This window comes from Crinia signifera, chromosome 9 (genome assembly GCF_055691185.1).
Source record: "Crinia signifera chromosome 9, ASM5569118v1, whole genome shotgun sequence".
In the NCBI taxonomy this organism is placed as follows: Eukaryota; Metazoa; Chordata; class Amphibia; order Anura; family Myobatrachidae; genus Crinia; species Crinia signifera.
Genome location: NC_139225.1, coordinates 79,893,615 through 79,913,556, shown reverse-complemented (window position 1 = coordinate 79,913,556; position 19,942 = coordinate 79,893,615). Strand labels below are relative to the sequence as shown.

Below are 19,942 nucleotides of genomic sequence, written 5' to 3'. Positions count from 1 at the left end.
CTGGTAAAGATCACTATTGTTAGTGATCTTTAACATGAATGTTTTTATTGACTTGATGTACTGTAATTGTTCTTGACTAAGAAAACCTTGACCACTTTTCAAGAAGTATGTGTGTAGACCATGATGTGGTAATGGCAGCTTTTCTCCGATAAATTAAAAAATGCATTACATTCGCACCAGATAATGAATAGGATGCGATTTTTGGACATGTTTAAAAAATCAAAATTTTTGCCGCAAATTCTCATATGTAATGCGATGTGAATTTGCAGCAAAAAAAGTGCGATATGGTGCGATTTTTAGACTTGAAAATGCGCGCATTTTTAAGACATGCGATTTTGGGGGGTTTTCCCGGACCATCATTGGCTAGTGGGAGGGCCTAAGTCCAGGTCAGGGGGCGGAGCCCCAGATGTAAACCGTAGACCGGAGCTTGGTTACAGCGGTGCAGGGCTCCCGGAGAAGCGCTGACGACGGCTGGTGAGTGTTTTCTCTCCACAGGCACCCGAGTGGATACTACTGGACAAGGGGACCGATGAGTATTGGATGAGTCAGTGTGGGTGTGTATTTAGTTAACAATTTATACTACTGTGGGACTACAATTCCCAGCGGGCCCTTTATTGCCCCACATGCTGGGACTTGTGGTTATCCAAGTCCCTGCATGTGGTGCAGGCTTGCTGGGACTCCACAGCAGTATACAATAGGATTTTATCTATTTTTTTTACACCAATTATCAGCTCGATGCCCACCACCCAGGGGCATCGAGGACAGCCCTGGGCTTTAACATGGGCAGTTAAGTTCTGGAGGGGGGGAACCCTTCTTTGGGGGGTCCCCACTTCCCCAGGACCCCTGCCCATGTTGACCGGTCAGAGGGATAAATGCTTTGGCCGGGGGGACTTGTATAAAAAGTTTCCCCCTGGCTGTGGCATTACCCTGCTGGCTGGTTGGGCCCGGTGCTGGTTCTTGAAATACGGGGGACCCCTAGTCATTTTGTCCCCCGTATTTTGGGAACCAGGACCGTCCCCTTGAGCCTGGTGCTGATTTTGTAAAATCCAGGGAACCCCAACTTGTTTGTCCCTGTGATTTTATGAAACCAGGACCGGCTCTTTGAGCCCGGGGCTGGTTATGCTCAGGAGGGGGGACCCCCTTTCCCCCCCCCCCTTTTTTTTTAACCCTTTTTTGGACAGAACCATGCACAGATCACAATGGACAGAACCTGGTCTAATTTTTTGGCAATTTTTGGTAACGTTTACCAAAAATCGCACCTTATTACATGTGCGAGTTAGATGCTTTCCAATGGGAAATCATCTGGATGCAAATTGAAGTGTGACACTTTTTTTTTTTTTTTTTTAACCGCAAATTGCACATGTCTAAAAAATAGAACCCTATTACATTTTGCCCTGTAGGTCTGTTTTTGCGTAGAAATTAATACTTTTGACTATTAAAATATGATGTAATATTTTAAACTCCATCGACTGAACCAGCTATCTTTACATTTGTACCCAACAGTTAAATGCCATGGCCAACAGAGCTGCAGGGAAGGGCTATGAGAATGAAGACCATTACCCTAATATACACTTCCAGTTTATTGGGATTGAGAACATCCATGTAATGCGAGGAAGTCTGCAAAAGCTATTAGAGGGTATAAACATACTGGATTTTATTTATTTTCATTTTACTAAAGCAATTGTTTATTTCTATAAAGGAATGCACACCATGAACATTTATCATACCTTAAGTTATAATCCCAGGGCATACTTATGTTAAGGATTCCGGGTTTGGCATCCAACAGGTGTCGGTATTGTGCCTGTCTGGATGACACTACATCCGTTAGATGCATTGTTTTGTGCAGTGAGACGTGAAGCGGTATTATTAGGCCATAGGATGCTGGTATATATTCAAATACAGTTATGTTTTATAGCACATCATGCAGAACCATGTCCCTCAGCTGCAGTATATGGTGTGTATTCAATGCCGGGGGGGCGAGCTGTGACAGCAAGAAGGCCTGCCTGCTCACTGTCACAGCTCGCCCTTTCAGTATTCAACTGACCCCCGTGCATACGCCGGTTCCTCCTCGCCCTGTTTTTAGAGCTAGTGGGATTCTGTGTATCTGGCTGCAGAAACAGCGAGACTCGTGGCTAAATGCAGCGGGCTCCCTGCATTAGCCACGAGCCTCGCTGTTTGGGGGAATCCTTGCCGTCCTGTGACAGCAAGGATACCCCTGGAATGTAGAATAGGGTAAGCGGCCGATGAGGGGGTTAAACAGCGAGGATCACTTGTTTTCTGCGATCCCCGCCATTTAAACCCCTCGCCAGGCGCATTGAATATGGGCCTATGTGTCTGTATGTATATATAAATATATAGGCCCGAAGCGGGGATCACAGAAAACAAACGATCCTCACGGTTTTAACCCCTGCACCAGCTGCTCACCCTATTCAATGCTGTCCTCTGACAGCAAGGATTCCCCCAAACAGCAAGGCTTGCGGCTAATGCAGGGAGCCTGCTGCATTTAGCTGCGAGTCTTGACGTTTCTGCGGCCGCATATGCAGATTTCCCCTCGCCCCAAAAACGGAGCGAGTGGGAAACGGCGTATGCGGGGGGTCAGTTGAATACTGACAGGGCGCACAGGCGGCACTGCTCGATGTCACTGCTCGCCCCGGCATTGAGTACACCCCAATGTACACAGCTATTATGAGAAAAACTTTAAGTGATAGGGTTTATGAGATTTTTACCTACTGAATACTTATTTTTTTAAACAGGCCCTTTTTCCTCTCTTATGTAGCATGTGAATTGAAGAACCCATCCATGAGTAGTTTCCTTACGGTCCTTGAGAACTCTGGCTGGCTGCGGCACATTAAAGCTATATTGGATGCTTCCGATTTTTTAGCCAAGGTATGAAATGATACAAGCTATGACTTTTATTATGTGATTGTAAACATATTGTAATCTTCATTAATTATATAAGTATGTGTGCCAGACACCCATGGATGTTATAATAGGACCTTATTGTAGCTTTTACTCTTGGCCCTTTCCGTAGCATCTCCTGTGTAGAGCACTTGTGTGTACTGTCCTGGGATTTCTTTGTTCTAGAGTGCCAATATACTGTCCTGGGATTTCTTTGTTCTAGAATGCCAATATACTGTCCTGGGATTTCTTTGTTCTAGAATGCCAATGTACTGTCCTGGGATTTCTTTGTTCTAGAATGCCAATGTACTGTCCTGGGATTTCTTTGTTCTAGAATGCCAATGTACTGTCCTGGGATTTTTTTTGAGTGCGCACACTTCAGGTGGAAATGATACACAAGAATTAAACTTTTTTTTATAGAGACATTGATTTAGTCTTTAAAGCAATGCTTCTCTCAATACTACATTGCACAGCATTTCCTTCCTGTATGTAATAAAATGAACAGCATCTTCCATAAGTTAAACGTGATCTCAAAAAATGAATGAACTGGGATGCAGCAATCATTCATCCAGTCCCTAAGGTGAGGTGCTGGCAGCACTGCTCTCGCCATTGCCACCTTCCCTGATTGGCCCTGCATCCTTAACAGCGATGTAGATTGGTGCAAACCATTGATGTTTTCAGGTTAATGATTTTATGACATCATTGCGTATTTTTATTTAAAAATAAAAAGCTTTCAAAATATTTAGTGTAAGAAATGTGTATGTGTATATCTTTATCATTTCTGTTTGTTTGATCGTTCAAAAGCATTTTGCTTTATATCAAATGAAAGTGTCAGGCAAGTCTAGTATGTAATTGTTCACGTGTCTGCCTTGTTTCTGGCAGGCAGTGAGAGACGACAACGCAAGTGTGCTTGTTCACTGCTCCGATGGATGGGACCGCACAGCGCAAGTGTGCTCTCTGGCTGGCATTCTCCTGGATCCCTTTTACCGAACTATTAAAGGCTTCATGGTAAATCCGGGCTGCATAATCCCAAACTAAGTCATGACTAATTACAAACATTCTTATGTCTTTTAAATGAATGGATCGTTGAGGGAAGATGTGAGTGGGATGACTTTGCTCTGCCAGTCAGTCATAGATTCGTGGTTGTAGATTCAGTATAATAGAAGAGTAGAATATAACTCATCCTTGAGCAACCTGAGTGGGCTTATTACACCACTCCTGGGGATTACCATTTCGCAATCAGTAACATCCTGTTTCTGACACCTAACAATGTGCTATGGACTGGTAACTCGTACAATCGTTCCCCACCTCTGGTCTATTGGTCTATACCACCAGTAAGTAAATTTACTTTTAAATACATACAGTATAACATTTTAAATATTTATACACGTTGCTGTACTCTGTGTTTCCACCTTGGCAGTGCAGCCCAGATGTCTCTTCTCGCTACAGATTTCCTCACACACTTTAGTACATTTTATATATATACATACATTTCTCTGCACACGCTTTATGTTGAAACACTGATGGCACTGGATGGCTTCTCCCCCAGTTCCCAACATACCACAATGCACACCGTGTATGGCGCTGATCACTGGGCTCCCTTCCTGGAGCCCAGGACTTTGTAGGTACCTAACGAATCTCTGCTTTTGATTACGTCCAAGCTGCAGAGATTCATACTGGGAGGTACCAGGAGCTGAAGATCTATGTTCCGGCTCCAGCGGCTCTTTGTCTACATTGACTGGTTAATTGTATACTACCAGTCACACCAAGCAATGGAAAAGCAAAAGGAAAGCAATGTACAGTCTTTGTACAAAATATACCTCTCAACTGTCTCGATTTTTGCAGGACAGTCCAGTTTTTTGGGGCTGTCCCACCCGTGGGCAGCAGTGCCCCGCAGTTGGGGGTCCCCCATGTCACTGACTGATGTGTCTTGAAGGGCAGCACTGAATACATTTGCAAAGAGTCTATTCAATTGAGACAAGAAGGGCATACCAGCAGCTCACAAAGAGCTGGGCATGTTCCCACAATAATGACAAACAGGGAGGCATGGCATCTTGCAAAGCCATAATTATTATTATTATTATTATTATTATTTTAGTGGTAGATGCTCAGTTAGTTTAGTAATACCACTCTGATGCATGAGAGGGAAGGGTTAATACTGGGTAAGTAAAAAATATTGTATCCCCCAGCTCACTGAATGGTATTAGTAACCAGAACCTTGAACACCAAATGAAAATAGACTTCAGAGATACTGGTGACACATATTTGGGCAACTCTATGGTAAGCCTAAAAGCCGTCAAGGCTTCTCTGTATTTTGTGGATCCCTAGTGCTGTATCTGGTCTGGCTGGTGCACATTGCAATCTAGAGGGAGAGGTGTGGGACTGGAGCTGGTAGGATACTCTGTGTGGGTGGTACCAGCTTGGGGCAGGATGGGTTATAGTGAAAAAGAGGGATATTTTTATGATGCAAATTAACAGTGACTCTGTGTGGAAAGATGACTAAGAAAATACATTCTGGACTTCATGCTGAAAGTCCAGCCCCTAATACATTACAATCATCCCTTTTATCAAAATGTATTCAAAATATCTCCCTTCTTGCTCTAAATTAGTCCTGAGCCAGAGGGAGAGGGGGCTTGATTACACTTGACACTGCTATGGAAAGCATAGTCATATGGTCGACACACAATAGGACGGCAGGGTCAAAAGGTTGACATGAAAAAGGTCAAAATGCATTTTTTTTTTTACAACATTTTTAGCTGACAGGCGGTATTTCATGCCCTACCATCCACTAGGGAGGGAGAATAAAATAGTGTGCCGAGGGCAGCGAGGCACTGTGCCCGAAGCATGGCGAGCGCAGCTGTACACTTAGACAGTGTCCATGTCGACCAATGTCAACATAGACACCCTAAAAACATTAAAAACCCCTTTCTGGCTTTTTCACCTGGTGACCCTTTACCTGTCAACCTTTAGACCCTGTTGACCTTGTGACTGTTGACCCATGAGTGGTCGACCATATGACTGTCTATGATGATACCAGGGGTGGGCAATAATTTCAGCTGGGGGGCCGCTTAACACTTCCAGTAAATGTTCGAGGGCCGAGCTCAGGAAAAGTGGGTGTGGCCATGCAACAGAGGGTGTGGTCACATAAATGGGGGGGTCTCCTTGAGTGTAGTGTGCCACACGATATAAAACTTATAAACATTATGCAACACAATAGTAGACCCCTTTATACTTGCCCCTTACACATTACGGCATGGCTCGACAAATTTCTTTAAAATCTAGGAGCCAGGATGAAAATGTAGGACAAACTAAAAATAGGGACAGTGCATGCCGAATGCACGCAATATAAATTTACACATGCCATAATGCCCATTACATATACCACATGCTGTAATGTCCATTGCCCATTATACCAAACCTTGTAATGCTCATTACACATTATGCCACACACTATAATGCCTATTACATACCACATGCCATAATTACATATTATGTCACATGCTGCAGGGGGAGTCACACGGCCGCCAAAACCGAACTGAGCCCGCCCCGAACAGCATTACTGAGAGTGTGGTCGGGGATGAGGTCATGCGGTGGACGCACTAACCAATGGCGGGTAGGAGGCTGCTGCGTCACCGCGTCCCGTCTCACGCTCCCAGTAATGCTGTGCGCAGCTTGCACAGTTGGACATTGACAGCCTCGGCAGCAGTAGTAGTGCAAAAACATAAGTGCCAGTTAAATGACAAGCGGCTTTAGTTGGGCCGCTTGTCATAGTAATAGATGTCAGTGCAGTGGGCCAGACCTAAGCGTCTCGCGGGCTGCATCCGGCCTGCAGGCAGCCTGTTGCCCACCTCTGGTCTATACCATATCCCTAGCTAACAGGTGCATATTTGTCCCTGGATGAACCTATGTGCATTAAAGGCCCTATGTAACACCAAAAAAATTATGGTTTGGTCCTTTTCATTGGGAGTGCATAAAGCATTTTAGCTCTTACACCAAAGCATTGTGATTGATTCTCATTGATATTTTTCTAGCAGCCTATGGTGGATATTGAGACTGTGGGTACTATGGGAACTCGATGGACCCGGGCAGCAAGGAGACAACTTTTTTAGAGCAGTGCAGCCCATGGCTCCTCCTCCCTTATGCTCTGCCCTGGGCCCAGGAAACCAGTTTTTTCTTGGTGCCTGAGGTAACCAAGCACCCTTCTAGCAGTGGGCTGTTTCCAGACAGTTTATTCCTTATTTTACTTTTTATTTTACTGTAACCAAAGGTTGAACTTGATGGACGTATGTATGCAGTGGTGTGGTCCTTGGCTAGGAGGATATATATATGCTATTAGCTTAGTATTTCACTGTGACAGACATTTTGTGCCTAATTAAGAAAAGGCCGAATTTGGCCCCGTTCCAACTGCGCAAGTGTAGAATCTGGCAACTAATGCCCTTGTCGGGCCATTCATTTGGGGGAGGGAGGGGCGGGTGGCGATGGGAATGGGGCTTGCCCATTGGAACGTCCAGTATTTTACGGGCATTCCCATGGGTTTGCGGGAGAGCTGAAAAGGATGTCAGCCACCCGCCCCGTCTTCGGCCAGGTGCACGAAAATAAGTCAGTTTTTACTGACTTCTATTTGTGAAGGCAGGAGAAATTATTCGATGGTCTTCGGAGGCATGCAAGGGGATGTGTTTTCATTACACATCCACCTCACATGTTACCGAGGAGAATCGGCGGCGATGTTCGCATTTTACCGAGCCAACCTGAATTGGGCCCATTATTTTAATTCATTTACTGTTACATTTATTAAGACAACCTTTTTATAATATTTTGAAAATTGTTTTCAAAGGTACTTATTGAAAAGGAATGGATATGCTTGGGACACAAATTCACTCAAAGGTAAATGAAGAATGTTAATATTATTATTATTTTTTTGTGTGTGTGTGTGTGTGTAACTGTTGTTTTCATTGTACTTAACTGCATTTTATTCATTCTGAAAATTAATGAGCGGACTTGGTATACATTTGGCCAAGGGATCTAATGTTTGGTAAGATGCAGAATTAATCTTGTGCATACGCACTTACCAATCCGCCATCTGACTTCAGTAACCGGTAGTGATTTTGTTGTCAGAGAATCCTTTACACAAGTCTCCTGTACAAACTGCACACTGTCAGATATAATGAGACCTGGGATTTGTTTGTGAAGGACATTGTTCAGATTGGCTGTACGCACGAGCCGATGAAAAGAGCGATATATTGTGGAGAGGGAAGAAGTTGCCCAGGTCAGCCAGCTTTGCAGTAACCTCTATTAAGTGCATTCTATAAAATTATACATAACGGCTGATTGGTTGCCATGGACAACTCCTTCACTCTGTTCACTGCAGGATATCTAAAAAGCTTATTCTTATTTGGGCTAATCTGTGAATCTGATGTCATCCACTCTGTGTTTTTTTTTTTTTAATTATTATTATTATTATTTTTTTACCTGTTTTATTTACTTTAAAGTTATAGGGTGATTTTGGCAGGCAATTTTTACTAGTCAAAATCACCATGAAGGTTAACCACAATCGCAAAGTGTTGAACATGCAGCTGATACCAAGGTCATTATTGCATAGCAAAAAAGACTGTGCCGGCAAGTGTATATTGACTAGATTCTAGACTATAATAGTGAACATAGACAAAATCACCAGTCCATATAGTCAAAATTGTCCACTAGCAATCACGTTGGGTGTAAACGCCTTAAAGCCGGGTACACACTTTGCAGGTCAGATAAAATCCTCAATCCATGGAGCGTTTATCAGATCGGTGTACATACAGGGATATTTTTAGCTCAGTATGCGACTTCTTCATGAGGATATTTTGAAGCAGTTCCTCCGCTAATGTTCCTGTGTGTGTGTGTGTGTGTGTGTGTACACACACACAGACACAGACAGACAGTGCCAGTTTACATTTAGCTGTAGCTGTTTTTCTAGGTCACTAGGTGAGAAGTATGATTTTATTATTTTCCCATCATCTCTTCCTTATAGCGTAATAAAACTGCAGCACATGAACTGTATTTCTTCAAAAGTGATAATGGATAAAATCTATAAAAAAAAAAATATCCTAGTATTTTGAGATCGAGCAATATTCTTCTCACAGCTTTTTATATCCTTAGTAGAGTAGTCAAGGCAACAGTCTGCCTTCTGCCTTCTCAAACTGTGTGTGTCTTGGTGTCTATGCATTCAGTCAGCATTTCTTGTATTAAGAACCGCAAAGGAAAATTCTTTATTTTCTGTATTCATTTCAAAGGAAAGGTTAAAATTTCCGTTTTTCTTCAATACCTCTTAATGCATATATAATATAATATAATGCATATATCACCAGTATATGTTTATGCTATGTATTGGAGTAGTGGTTATCATTACTGCCTCACAGCACTGAGATCTTGGCTTCAGTTCCCACTAATGGTCTGTCTATGTGGCGTTCGTATGTTCTGTGTCTGCCTGGGTTTCCTCTGGGCACTTTATTTTCTTCCCGCAAGTTAAAAATCTACTGAGCTGTTAAATGGATTGTCACAGAAAAAAATAAACCCTAGTGTATGTGTGCATGTAACGGGGAATATTGGCAGCCGCCGATAGCTCCATAAATTCCTAAATTAATTAATTGAGAGATCACTGGCTGCGCATAGTCACAGCCCAGCACACCATAGCAAAGATGAGCATGGCTGCATCTATAGTATGATTCTACTAATAGACCTAGGCCTGTATTCAGTGCTATGTGGCGAGCTACAGTATGACGACGAGCAGTGCCAATAGCACGCCGTCATAGCTCGTGGGTCAGTATTCACCCCACACTCGCTGTTTCTACCTCACTGGGTCTTTTCAGTGAGGTGGATTGGTGACTGCGGCCATCAAAACGGCGAGGTTCACCGCTATATGCAGTGGGCTCGCTGCATTTGCTGCAAACCTCACCTTTCCAGGGAATTGTCGCTGTCCTCTGACGGCAACGATTTCCCCTGGAACGTTGAATACAGTGAGTGACCGGCAAGGGGGCTGGGCGGCGAGGATGGCTTTTCCTCACTAAAAAAAAAGCCGTCCTCTCTGTACAAATCCCTCTCCGCCGCTCGCCAAGGGAATTGAATACTGCCCATAGACTACACTGCTTTACTTCTGGCCTTCCTCTTTCACCCTACATTCGGTATAGCCCAGTGTGTGGTTGCTGTTATTAGTACAAGGATTTGTGCTGTATGAGAGTCGGTGGCAGTACTGTAGGACATTAAGTAAGCCATTTATATGGGTTGATGCATCAAGCAGTAATTGATATGAGAAGTTACCCATAGCAACCAATCAGCTGTAAGGAAGTCTACTTTTCCACTCTCAAGCAAGCAGTGAGTTTTGGAGCCAGACCTCTGATCTGCCAACAAATAAATGTACCCACTTGGCTGGAGAAGAGTTACCGGACATCTGACCGGGTTGAGATTCAGGTGTCAGGATGATTCAGACCCCCACCATCGGAAACCAGGCCAAATTCGCCCAGTTTCCAATGGTGGTGGTCTGAGCAAATATGCACATGTGCAAACCCCTTGTGCTAGCGCCTTCATCGAGTATCACACTCACCGAGGTGTTCTCACTGGCAGGGGAACGCCCAGCTTTTTATGGGAGTCCCCATAAAAATGCTGGACGGCTCCCTGGGAATGCAGGCGTTTTTTTGCCCGCATGGAGCGGGCACTTATCGTAGCACAACGTCCGCACCCCACCCCCTTTTTGGCCATCTCCGTCCAGAATAAAAGTAATGTTAGACTTTTATCCATGGATGGAGGAAAAAAATCATTCAGTGGTCAGTGACCATTGAATGATTTTTCGTGCAGGTGGCTGCATGTGAGGGGAAGTGTTCTCATACACATTGCCTCGCATGCTAGCGAGGGGATGCGGGTGGCATTTACTGGTTCGCTATTCTGCAAACCGATTTTGAATCAGGCCCAAAATCCCAACAAATCCTGGTAAGTATTTTAGTCCTACACCTCCCCTTAATGTCTAACCATAGGACCAGGACTTCCCTTTGGGATTCCGACTGCCAGGATCCTAACCACATCCATCTGATGTTTACATTGTTAAACTAAGCCCAGTGTTTGGAGGGCGAAAGTACATCGAGACATAATAGGGATGATTCAAATACATCTTATAATCCTTCTTTTATAATGCTGTTGCACCACTTTTGTTTTAATGTTTAGTATTTTATTTCTGCTGCAGATGTGGTCATTTAGATGTTGATCCTAAAGAAGTATCGGCTGTCTTCACGCAGTTTGTGGAGTGTGTGTGGCATCTGATGGAGCAGTTCCCATGTGCCTTTGAATTTAGTGAGAAATATATACTAGAAATTCATGATCATGTCTTCTCCTGTCAGTTTGGAAACTTTCTCGGTAATTCCCAGAAGGAACGCCAGGAGCTCAAGTAAGTGACTTTTAAACAATCTGCTTTATTGGAAAAAAAAATCATAGAAATTAACAAAGGTAGGCCCATAACACTGCGTAATAACAATCAGCAAGAAGATGGAAAAATATAGCAAATAGACATTCCAGTTTAGCGCAGACCAGTAACAGAGAGCAAGTAAGTAACTTTTGATCTGCTAAAGCCAAAGCACCATCGTCTAGTATAGTAAATTACACTTGTTACTCTACTTAAATTGCTAGTGCAAAGGGGGTAATGCAATAGTGTGCAAGTAAATATGCAGATATGTACTGGATTTATAACAGACCCCTTCCCATGCCCTTTAGTTTACATGTGATCAGAATAGGCCATGGTAGAGCCCTCCAAGTGCTTCTAATAAGCCATTTACAATACACATTTACACTTCTTGAAATAGGTTTATATACGCTTGAGTTCAAGTGATGACAATGTTTCTTACAATCCAGTTTCCAGCCGACTGTTGTCAGTCCTTAAGTTCTCACCACTGCTTGACTAGAAGTTGTAAAGTGAAAGGCCTTTTTTGTTAGATGCTAAAATGTGTGAAAATAGTTTCATGAATGCAGCAATATTCAAATATATACAGAGGGTCCACATCTATTCTCTGTGTGCTACAAGTCGTGTTACGTATTTATTATTTATTAACCGTTTCTTGTATTATTCTGCAAGGAACATGACGTAACATATCCTGTTGTGTGATACAGAACATCTGGATTTGATTAGTTAACTAGAGAAAAACAAGTTAACGTTACAAAATGGTAGCTGTTATGAGATGGCATTGAAATAAGCATATAGAAGTACAATGGCTAGAACCTTATACCTTTAGCACACACAACTTTTTCTGTTACGTTAAGTCTTTTTCACAAAAAGTGCAAGAAGCTTCTGCAGGTTAAGATGATATGTGGCAAACCCTTTATTCTGAGTGTATCTGCATACAAAATGCTGCATTACTTTATTTTATTATTATTGGAATCCGCTGTAGCGTAGCATTTCATATACTGATATAGCTGCAGTGACACAAAATATAGGCATGCTGCATATCATTTACATCGGTAAAAGCTGCTTTTGCATCTTTTTCAATTTACCAGTAAGATGCATTGTAATGGAAAAAAAATCACACGTATATATGCTTTGTTCTACGGAGTCTGGGATTATAGTTGTTTGTGGACACGTCTGTAGGTGTGTACTGGACTAAGACTTGTTTGAACAAGAGGCAAAAAATGCAAAATGTGATTGGTATTTCCCGCTGAAAATATGATCCTTCAATTGTGCCTAACAGAATGTTTATCTTCATCATTAATGACTGATTTGTTATCTCCAACAGAATATATGAAAGTACTCATTCACTGTGGCCATTCCTTTTGCAACGGAAACATGAGTTTGTGAACCCCTTGTATATCCCGAATGCTTATAAAACCCTCCAGCCAAGTACACTCCCAGTCTGTTTCAAGTAAGTTGTCCTAATGAGTGCCCATTTAATGACTGCAGGATATACATTGGGAAAAGGCAACAATGCTTTGTAATAGCAAGGTACATTGGGGGTAATTCCCATGGGATTGCATGGCTGTGAATGTGCAGTAGCCAGCGATCAGGTACACTCCGCCCTGCTGTAATGAAATCCCGTTGTTCTAATGGATGTGTACGGCTAGTGAAGACTTGGAAAGCCATGCAAAAAGTCTAAATCCATTGGTAAGACACTCGCCATAGAAAAAAAGATGATGGTCAGCACTCATTGCAGGCTCGCAGTAGCCTGTGACCTATTCTTCAGCTGCGATGGAATCAGCCTGGTCGAGGCTGGAGCTGACATCACACACCCTCCCCTAACTCGTTTTGGAGCACCTGCATTTTCCCTGACACTACAAGCAGTCTTCAGTCACTCCTAGCAGTTTCCTTAACACTCCCACTAAACTGCCGTTACCATCCACAGACGCCTACTGCCTGTCAATCACATCTAGCGAACTAAGAAAAGTAGCAAGCTTTCATAGCAGCATGGCCACGTGCCCTGCGGCCCATACGCATGCGCAGTGTATGGATAATTAGCCGCTGTGTGAATTTTCAGCAGTGCGATCAGGTCTGAATTACCCCCATTGCAATCCGGTTGTTTGGCCAAGTTGCATTAATTCTGTACTCCGGTTATGTGCTAGCAAGTCAGATCATACATGGAAGTGGTATGGCCATCACTTTTTTTGTGTGTCTTACCCATTTTTAATCTGAATGAACAGTGCATGGCCATTTAAAACACCACTGTTTGTGTTGGTAGCATTGCTTGCTATGTATTTTTGAGAGTGTTGAATTCTAAAGAAAAGTAGAAGGAATGTTGAGTATCTTTTAGGACTTTTGTCAGGCAGGAAAAACAATGTTTCTTTGCAGAAGCCATTTAATGCTTTTGTACATCTTTTTTCTTTTATATAGTACATTTGTATAGAAATGACAGTTCATTGCATCCTCTGTGTCTCTATGCTAATGTGTAGGTTCTGGTGTGGAATGTACAATCGTTTCGACCAGGGAATGCACCCAAGGCAGTCTGTCCTGGATTACCTGCTTGAATGCATGAACACAAAGGCTACTTTGGAAACGAGTGAAGTTGCTATGGAGGATGTAAGTATTTTTATTTTCATTTTTTTTTTTTTATTATTGCTTGCTGAAGGAAATTGCATTGTCGCTAATTACATACTTTTGTCCTGTTTTAAACCAGAAACTTCATGAGGAAGGCAAAACCAGTCAAGATACTTGCACATTGCCAAAGCATTTGGAAGCTATACCTGCAGTGGAAGAACAAGCGGGAAATTTGATTCCGGACGGAAACCTCACCGCTCATCTCTCCAATGGCTCCATGGCAAATGGTGACCATGTTGTGTGTCTAAAGAATGAAATCAATGTGGCACAAATAGGGACTAACAGCCATTACCTGGCTGGCTCTGCCCATAGTGTACGGCCTTCTACTGAGACAAGTAGAGCTGGCATTACCATTGTGCAACAACAATTTCCATAAGAAATGTAAAGAACAATCTTCATAGCAGAATCACATGTTGGGAAAGAGAAAAGCCGTCCAACGTTCAAACTCAATGGGCTTTGGGGAACGTGCATTTGCCATGTATGGCCCGAACTGAAGGTGTGCATTAGCATCATGGAATAGCCTTGTGACAAATCTACTTCTAACTAAACCATAACAGGATCTACATTTATCCATTTTAACTTGGCGACGGGTGCAAACACATTTGTACCATTTATTTATTTGCACTATTTCTTTAGGAATCATGGGTAAGTCATGTGGTAGATAGGATCTAAGCAGCTGTAATGCAGTAAGAAGCAACAACCCAATTTACAGTTGGTTACTTCTGAATCACAGATGTTACTAATACATTGAGTCAGCATTCTTTGCCAAATGGTTAAATGTTACTTAATAAATGATCGACCTGCAGCGTCAAAGAGACTAATAAGTAGCCTCATCCTTCATGAACTTTTGGTGCTGGAGGCAATTTTTTTAATGTGTTTATTTGTATATCACAGTATTTATATAAAAGCATGAGGACTCTGATCAAATGGATTAAGATTCAGACATCCAACCATGTTCAACCGTGAACTCAAACAAAGAATGTAGATACATGTTAGAAATACCTCTAACATCATAGTTCACTGTTCCCGTAATACTTTATCAATTCAACAGATTGCACTGTTACCTGGCATCGCTAGAATGTGCTTGTCAATCTTCCTGTTTTTAACTCTTAACTATTTTTTGTTTTTGTAAAGTTTTAAAGTCACTGAATTATTTTTGCTACGTCTAAAAATAACAAAAATGTTAAACGCTTAAGAGAATTACTTCGGCAATAAATAACAGATGCTGTTTGATACTTTAATACTTGAGCTGTTGAAACAGCTTTCTGTAATATAAGATGCTCAGATAAATATTTTAAAGCTACTCCCAAATTCTTGTACATAATTGGAATAGTTCTGATTCCTTTGTATGAGGGATCTTGCAAGACCACTGAGATTTCTGGTTTACGTTTCATTATGGAAGTGGCGACTGTCACCAATAAATGGTGGTCTTGCTGCATTGACAAATAGTAGTTCCTTTCATTTTTATTTATAAATAATTTCAAGTTCTAGAAAATGTCATGTGACTTATACCTGTTTGTGTAAATGGAAATTCTATTACATATGTACAGTATAGATTTGTAAATATATGTTCTGTGCAGTCTTGGCTCCAAGAAAAACGGTCTGAATGGAAAATGCACAGAATTGTCTTGCATATGTATTGATGTTCAATTCTAATAGTTCTGCTCACCTCTAAGTAGGAACGCTACAGAACGGTTATCATACATGTGCGTAATTGCAGTTATACAAAGAAGGCATGTTCTCTGTATGCAGTGAGAGATACTGGCATGTTGTACTAATGATTAAAGGGAATAATTAGCGCTAATATTGAATGTTTTTATCCATTAAAAAAAAAATACATAATGGAAGTTTTGTTACATTAGTGTTACAATACAATACATATAAAATGTGGCTCTTAGACTGTAATTTTAGTGGACAATACAGTTGTACTTGCAGATTAGTGTAACCTGTATCTAGTCTATTGCGCTGTGTTTTGTTACCTGTGGATTATAGCTTTTCCTACTCCTTTGATTAGAACTGGCAATAATTATGCAAGGTGTTAGAAAACCTTGATCTTTTTATAAAAACCTCAATGTATAACTAATGGGCTAGTTATAACAGGTGTGCCCTTCTGTTAAACGGGATACCTGTGTATGTCTGTTTTTGTGTTATTTCATATTGTTTTCAACTCCATTACAGCCTGTATGATTGATTGTGCAATAGATGGAACAGAACCACAGATCAAATGTGGCTCATTTACACTTGGACAATTTTGATCAAATGTGTTCTTTACATCTCTTGAATGTATTTCCAGCTATTCGAAAATGATGTGCTGCCATTGAAACAAGGATTCCTAGGATTTCAGAGTTTTCTGTATACTTGGGAGACAGTAGGTGACATGGTCTGCCAGCATTAGCATACATAGTCCCTGTGATAGTGCACAGGAAAGCATTGTACCCAATGTTGGGGGTACCATAATTGGCGTTGATGTGTACAACCCAGTATTGCCAGGATTTCAGTTGTCAACATAATAGAAGTTACTTTTAACTGCAAATTTGATGAAACTGGCTAAAAGTGAACTCAAATATAATTTGTTAGAAAGGAATACAGCACCAGCTTCCTATATTCATTACTGAATAATCAAGCGGGACTGTTAGAATACAAAGGGGTGTATTCCATGCTTTCTGCGCCCTGTCAGTATTAAACTGTTGCTGGGTTTTTGCAGCAACGGGGAAACGCCATGTGCAGCCGCCAAAACGGCGAGGCCCGCGGCTAAATGCAGCAGGCTGCCTGCATTAGCCGTGAGCCTCGCTGTGTGGGGAATCCTTGCCATCCTCTGACAGCGAGGATTCCCCTGTATGTAGACTCGGGTGAGAGGCCGGCGCGGGGTTAAACTGCGAGGGATGCTTGTTTTTTGCTGTTCCCGCCGTTTAAACCCCTCGCCGACCGCATTGAATATGGCCCAGAATCCTGACAATGCATCTGTACATTTGGGTAATGAATGTATTTTTTACAACTTCCTAGACTCCTTATAAGTATGTTATCAGAGATCTCATGTAACACTTTTTTTTTTTGCTCTGCTTTGCACAATAGACAATGTATTTTGCAGTGCCAATGATTTGCTCCTTTTGGTCTCTTATACATTTTGATGTATATAAAAGGCTCTGTATACTGTATTACATGAGGTATAGTAATCTGTGTTTCCAGGATGAGGCATTAGTTACCGTTTGACTAATATACAGAATGCAATGTTGTAGTAGCGTGATATCTCTAGCTCAGCCTATTAAAGGGTTTGGTGGTTAGACATTGTTCAGTTTAATTAAAACATCTTCATAGCTCCCTATACGATGTGTATACGTACTAGTGTTCATTCTAGCACCCGCCATCTTTGAAAACCCATGCAGTTCCTCTTCCCTGCCTGGGGTGTCGCTGTCTGCTATGGTGTTTCTAGCACAGGTCTGGTTTGCATATCAGTGCTAATATACAGACCACACTGTGCTCGAAGCACTACTGCAGGCAGTGACACCCCAGGCAGGAGAGAGAAACTGCATGGGTTTTCAAAGATGGTGGGTGCTAGAATGAACATTACGTACAGTGTCCCATAAAATGCATTTCAGATTGACAGACATTTTGTCTCACAGCCTGCAACCCATCAGACTTCATGGCCACAATACACTGATATCTCATTCGCTCCCCCCCACTTCTGCAGATAAGATGTTAATACATCTGGTCTGTGTCCCATCCTGCTTTGCCTCAGTAATGAAGGATATGTTATAATATATCTGCCCCACAGCGTGTTATGAGCTGATCTACAGGTTATTTATCTCTGTCCACTTTATAACTATCCAAGGATTATTACATCTTGCCCATCGATATCTACATTTCTCCCCCGAGGAAGAGTCATTTTCCTGTTCCTTTGAAGGAACAGGGGAAATGCTGGCTGCATGGGCAGGGCATCATATACTACCCATGGCAGCCGACTGCCAGCTCACATATAATTGTGTGGTAGCTTGTGCCTACACACTATGTAATTATTGAACACAAACAAAACTTGTTGATCTGACAACAGTCTTTGCATCAAGGGGGTAATTCAGACCTCGGCTGCGAATGTGCAGTGACCTGCGATTAGGCAGACTCCTTCCAGCTATAGTGAAATTCCACGTTGCAAAAGGTATACATGGCTAGTGAAGACTTTGCAGCCATGCGAGGTGTTGTGAAACTACAAGTCCCATCATGCTTTGCTATTAGGGAATGCTAAAACTATGGCAAGGCATGCTGGGATGTGTAGTTTCACAACAGCTGGAGGGCCACCGTTTGGACATGCCTGTCTTAATCCATTCTTAAGATGCGCAGTGTGTCAATCGGCCGCTATGCAAGTTCGCAGCAATGCAATCCGGTCTGACTCAACACCCAAATTCAGGATTGTCATTTTATTCCATAAATTACCAGATTCTCCTTCCAACCAGCCAGCTAGTGGAGAACGTTTGTCTAATATATATGGTGATCTTTCTAAACAAAACTAGTCCATTTATCATTGTACTAAAATGTAATTTCGTTTATCTACAATGTATAACGTAAAGCTGACCATACAACTAAAGATTTATTGTCCAATCTGGCTGGGTGGAACAAACGTCTGGTAACGTATAGGCACACAAATGGCAATCATCCATTTGCTGTGAAATACTAATAAACATACAAAATCATTCAGACAAATTGGTTAAATCAAATGAGTTTAACCAATTTGCCTGATAAATTTTGTCTTCTCATTTTTATTTTGGCGGGCGATGGCAACACTATGGGGATACGAATTGCTATCGCCTGCAGGGGAAATGCAGTGTACACGGCTAATCCCTACACTGCAGCAGGAAGTAGTCTCCTGGAGTTACATTCCCCCCCCAGCAATTGTCATGTATTATCAGACAGCTGGGGTCCCTACACAGAACTTCTGCATGACCAGGTCACAGGTAGTAGTGCAGCGGTTTAATATATTTTTAAGGGGTATGGATCATATGGTCGACAAGTCGTTAGGTTGACACAAGCATTAGGTCGACATGGGTAAGGTTGACAGTCAAAAGGTCGACATGGGGATTTTTGACCCGAATGTCGACATGGACACTGAAACGTAGCACCGCGTGCGCTCGCCATGCTTCGGGCACATTTTTCTTTTCTCCCACCAGGCCCTAGTGGATGGTAGGGCATGAAATACCGCCTGTTAGATTAGCATATGTCAGCTCAAAAGACAGAGGAAAACCCCATGTCGACCTTTTGACTATCGACCTTACCCATGTCGACCCACTGCTTGTGTTGACCTGTACCATGTCAACCTAGACCCATGTCGACATTTCAGTATGTCGACCTAGTGATGTCTACCAACTTATGGTCGACCAACTGACCGTATCCCTTTGTAAGTGCCAGGTGCATTGCAGGACTTCTACATAACTAGAGCTTCAGAGAAACATTGCCTTTGTTAGACCAGACAATTACTAGGCATTAAAAAGTGAATGGTTTTAAAAAAAAATTATTTTTTGTGCCAGATAAAATCTTTCATACCCCTACTTCAACACATACTCCTGCCTGTGGTTATATCCATATGTTTGCTTCTTTTATATATGAACTGGAGATTGAACCATGTTTTCTGCATCCCCCAGTTGTCGTGTTGTAAATCCTATGTAAAATAAGCCTGTACACATTGTTGCACTGTTCTTTTGCTTTTCTGAATTGCATTTACGTTGAAATGTTACTATTGCCTTTGTTTTTCTTAAATAAAAATTTTGGGCACTTTTGAAAAATAGTCACATGGTTTTTTGTTTTTTTTATGGGTGTAGACTAAAACAAGATCCGTTGGTTTTACAAGAAACATTGTTAGTGTCAAAATGCTTAGCAGAACATTAATATTCCTAAATAACATTGAGACCCATGGTATGAAACCTTACCAATGAGTGTCCCACAATTGACCTACAATGCACCTAGCCTATCCGGACACACACCTATGTCGGAGTACCTGGTGACTGCCCTCATTACAAT

General features: G+C 42.0%; 1 protein-coding gene across 1 annotated transcript in view; it reads left to right on the top strand.

Annotated features, from left to right (window-relative positions):
- MTMR8 (myotubularin related protein 8) overlaps nt 1–19,709 on the top strand; it is a 47,108-nt gene extending 27,399 nt beyond the window's left edge. Inside the window, exons 7-14 of the mRNA XM_083159293.1 lie at nt 1,504–1,636; nt 2,777–2,886; nt 3,781–3,906; nt 7,733–7,782; nt 11,111–11,311; nt 12,648–12,773; nt 13,795–13,921; nt 14,019–19,709. Coding sequence (XP_083015419.1) covers nt 1,504–1,636; nt 2,777–2,886; nt 3,781–3,906; nt 7,733–7,782; nt 11,111–11,311; nt 12,648–12,773; nt 13,795–13,921; nt 14,019–14,315 — 1,170 coding nt within the window. The 3' untranslated portion in view covers nt 14,316–19,709. The remainder of the gene's footprint in view (nt 1–1,503; nt 1,637–2,776; nt 2,887–3,780; nt 3,907–7,732; nt 7,783–11,110; nt 11,312–12,647; nt 12,774–13,794; nt 13,922–14,018) is intronic.
- Nucleotides 19,710–19,942: the final 233 nt, after the last annotated feature.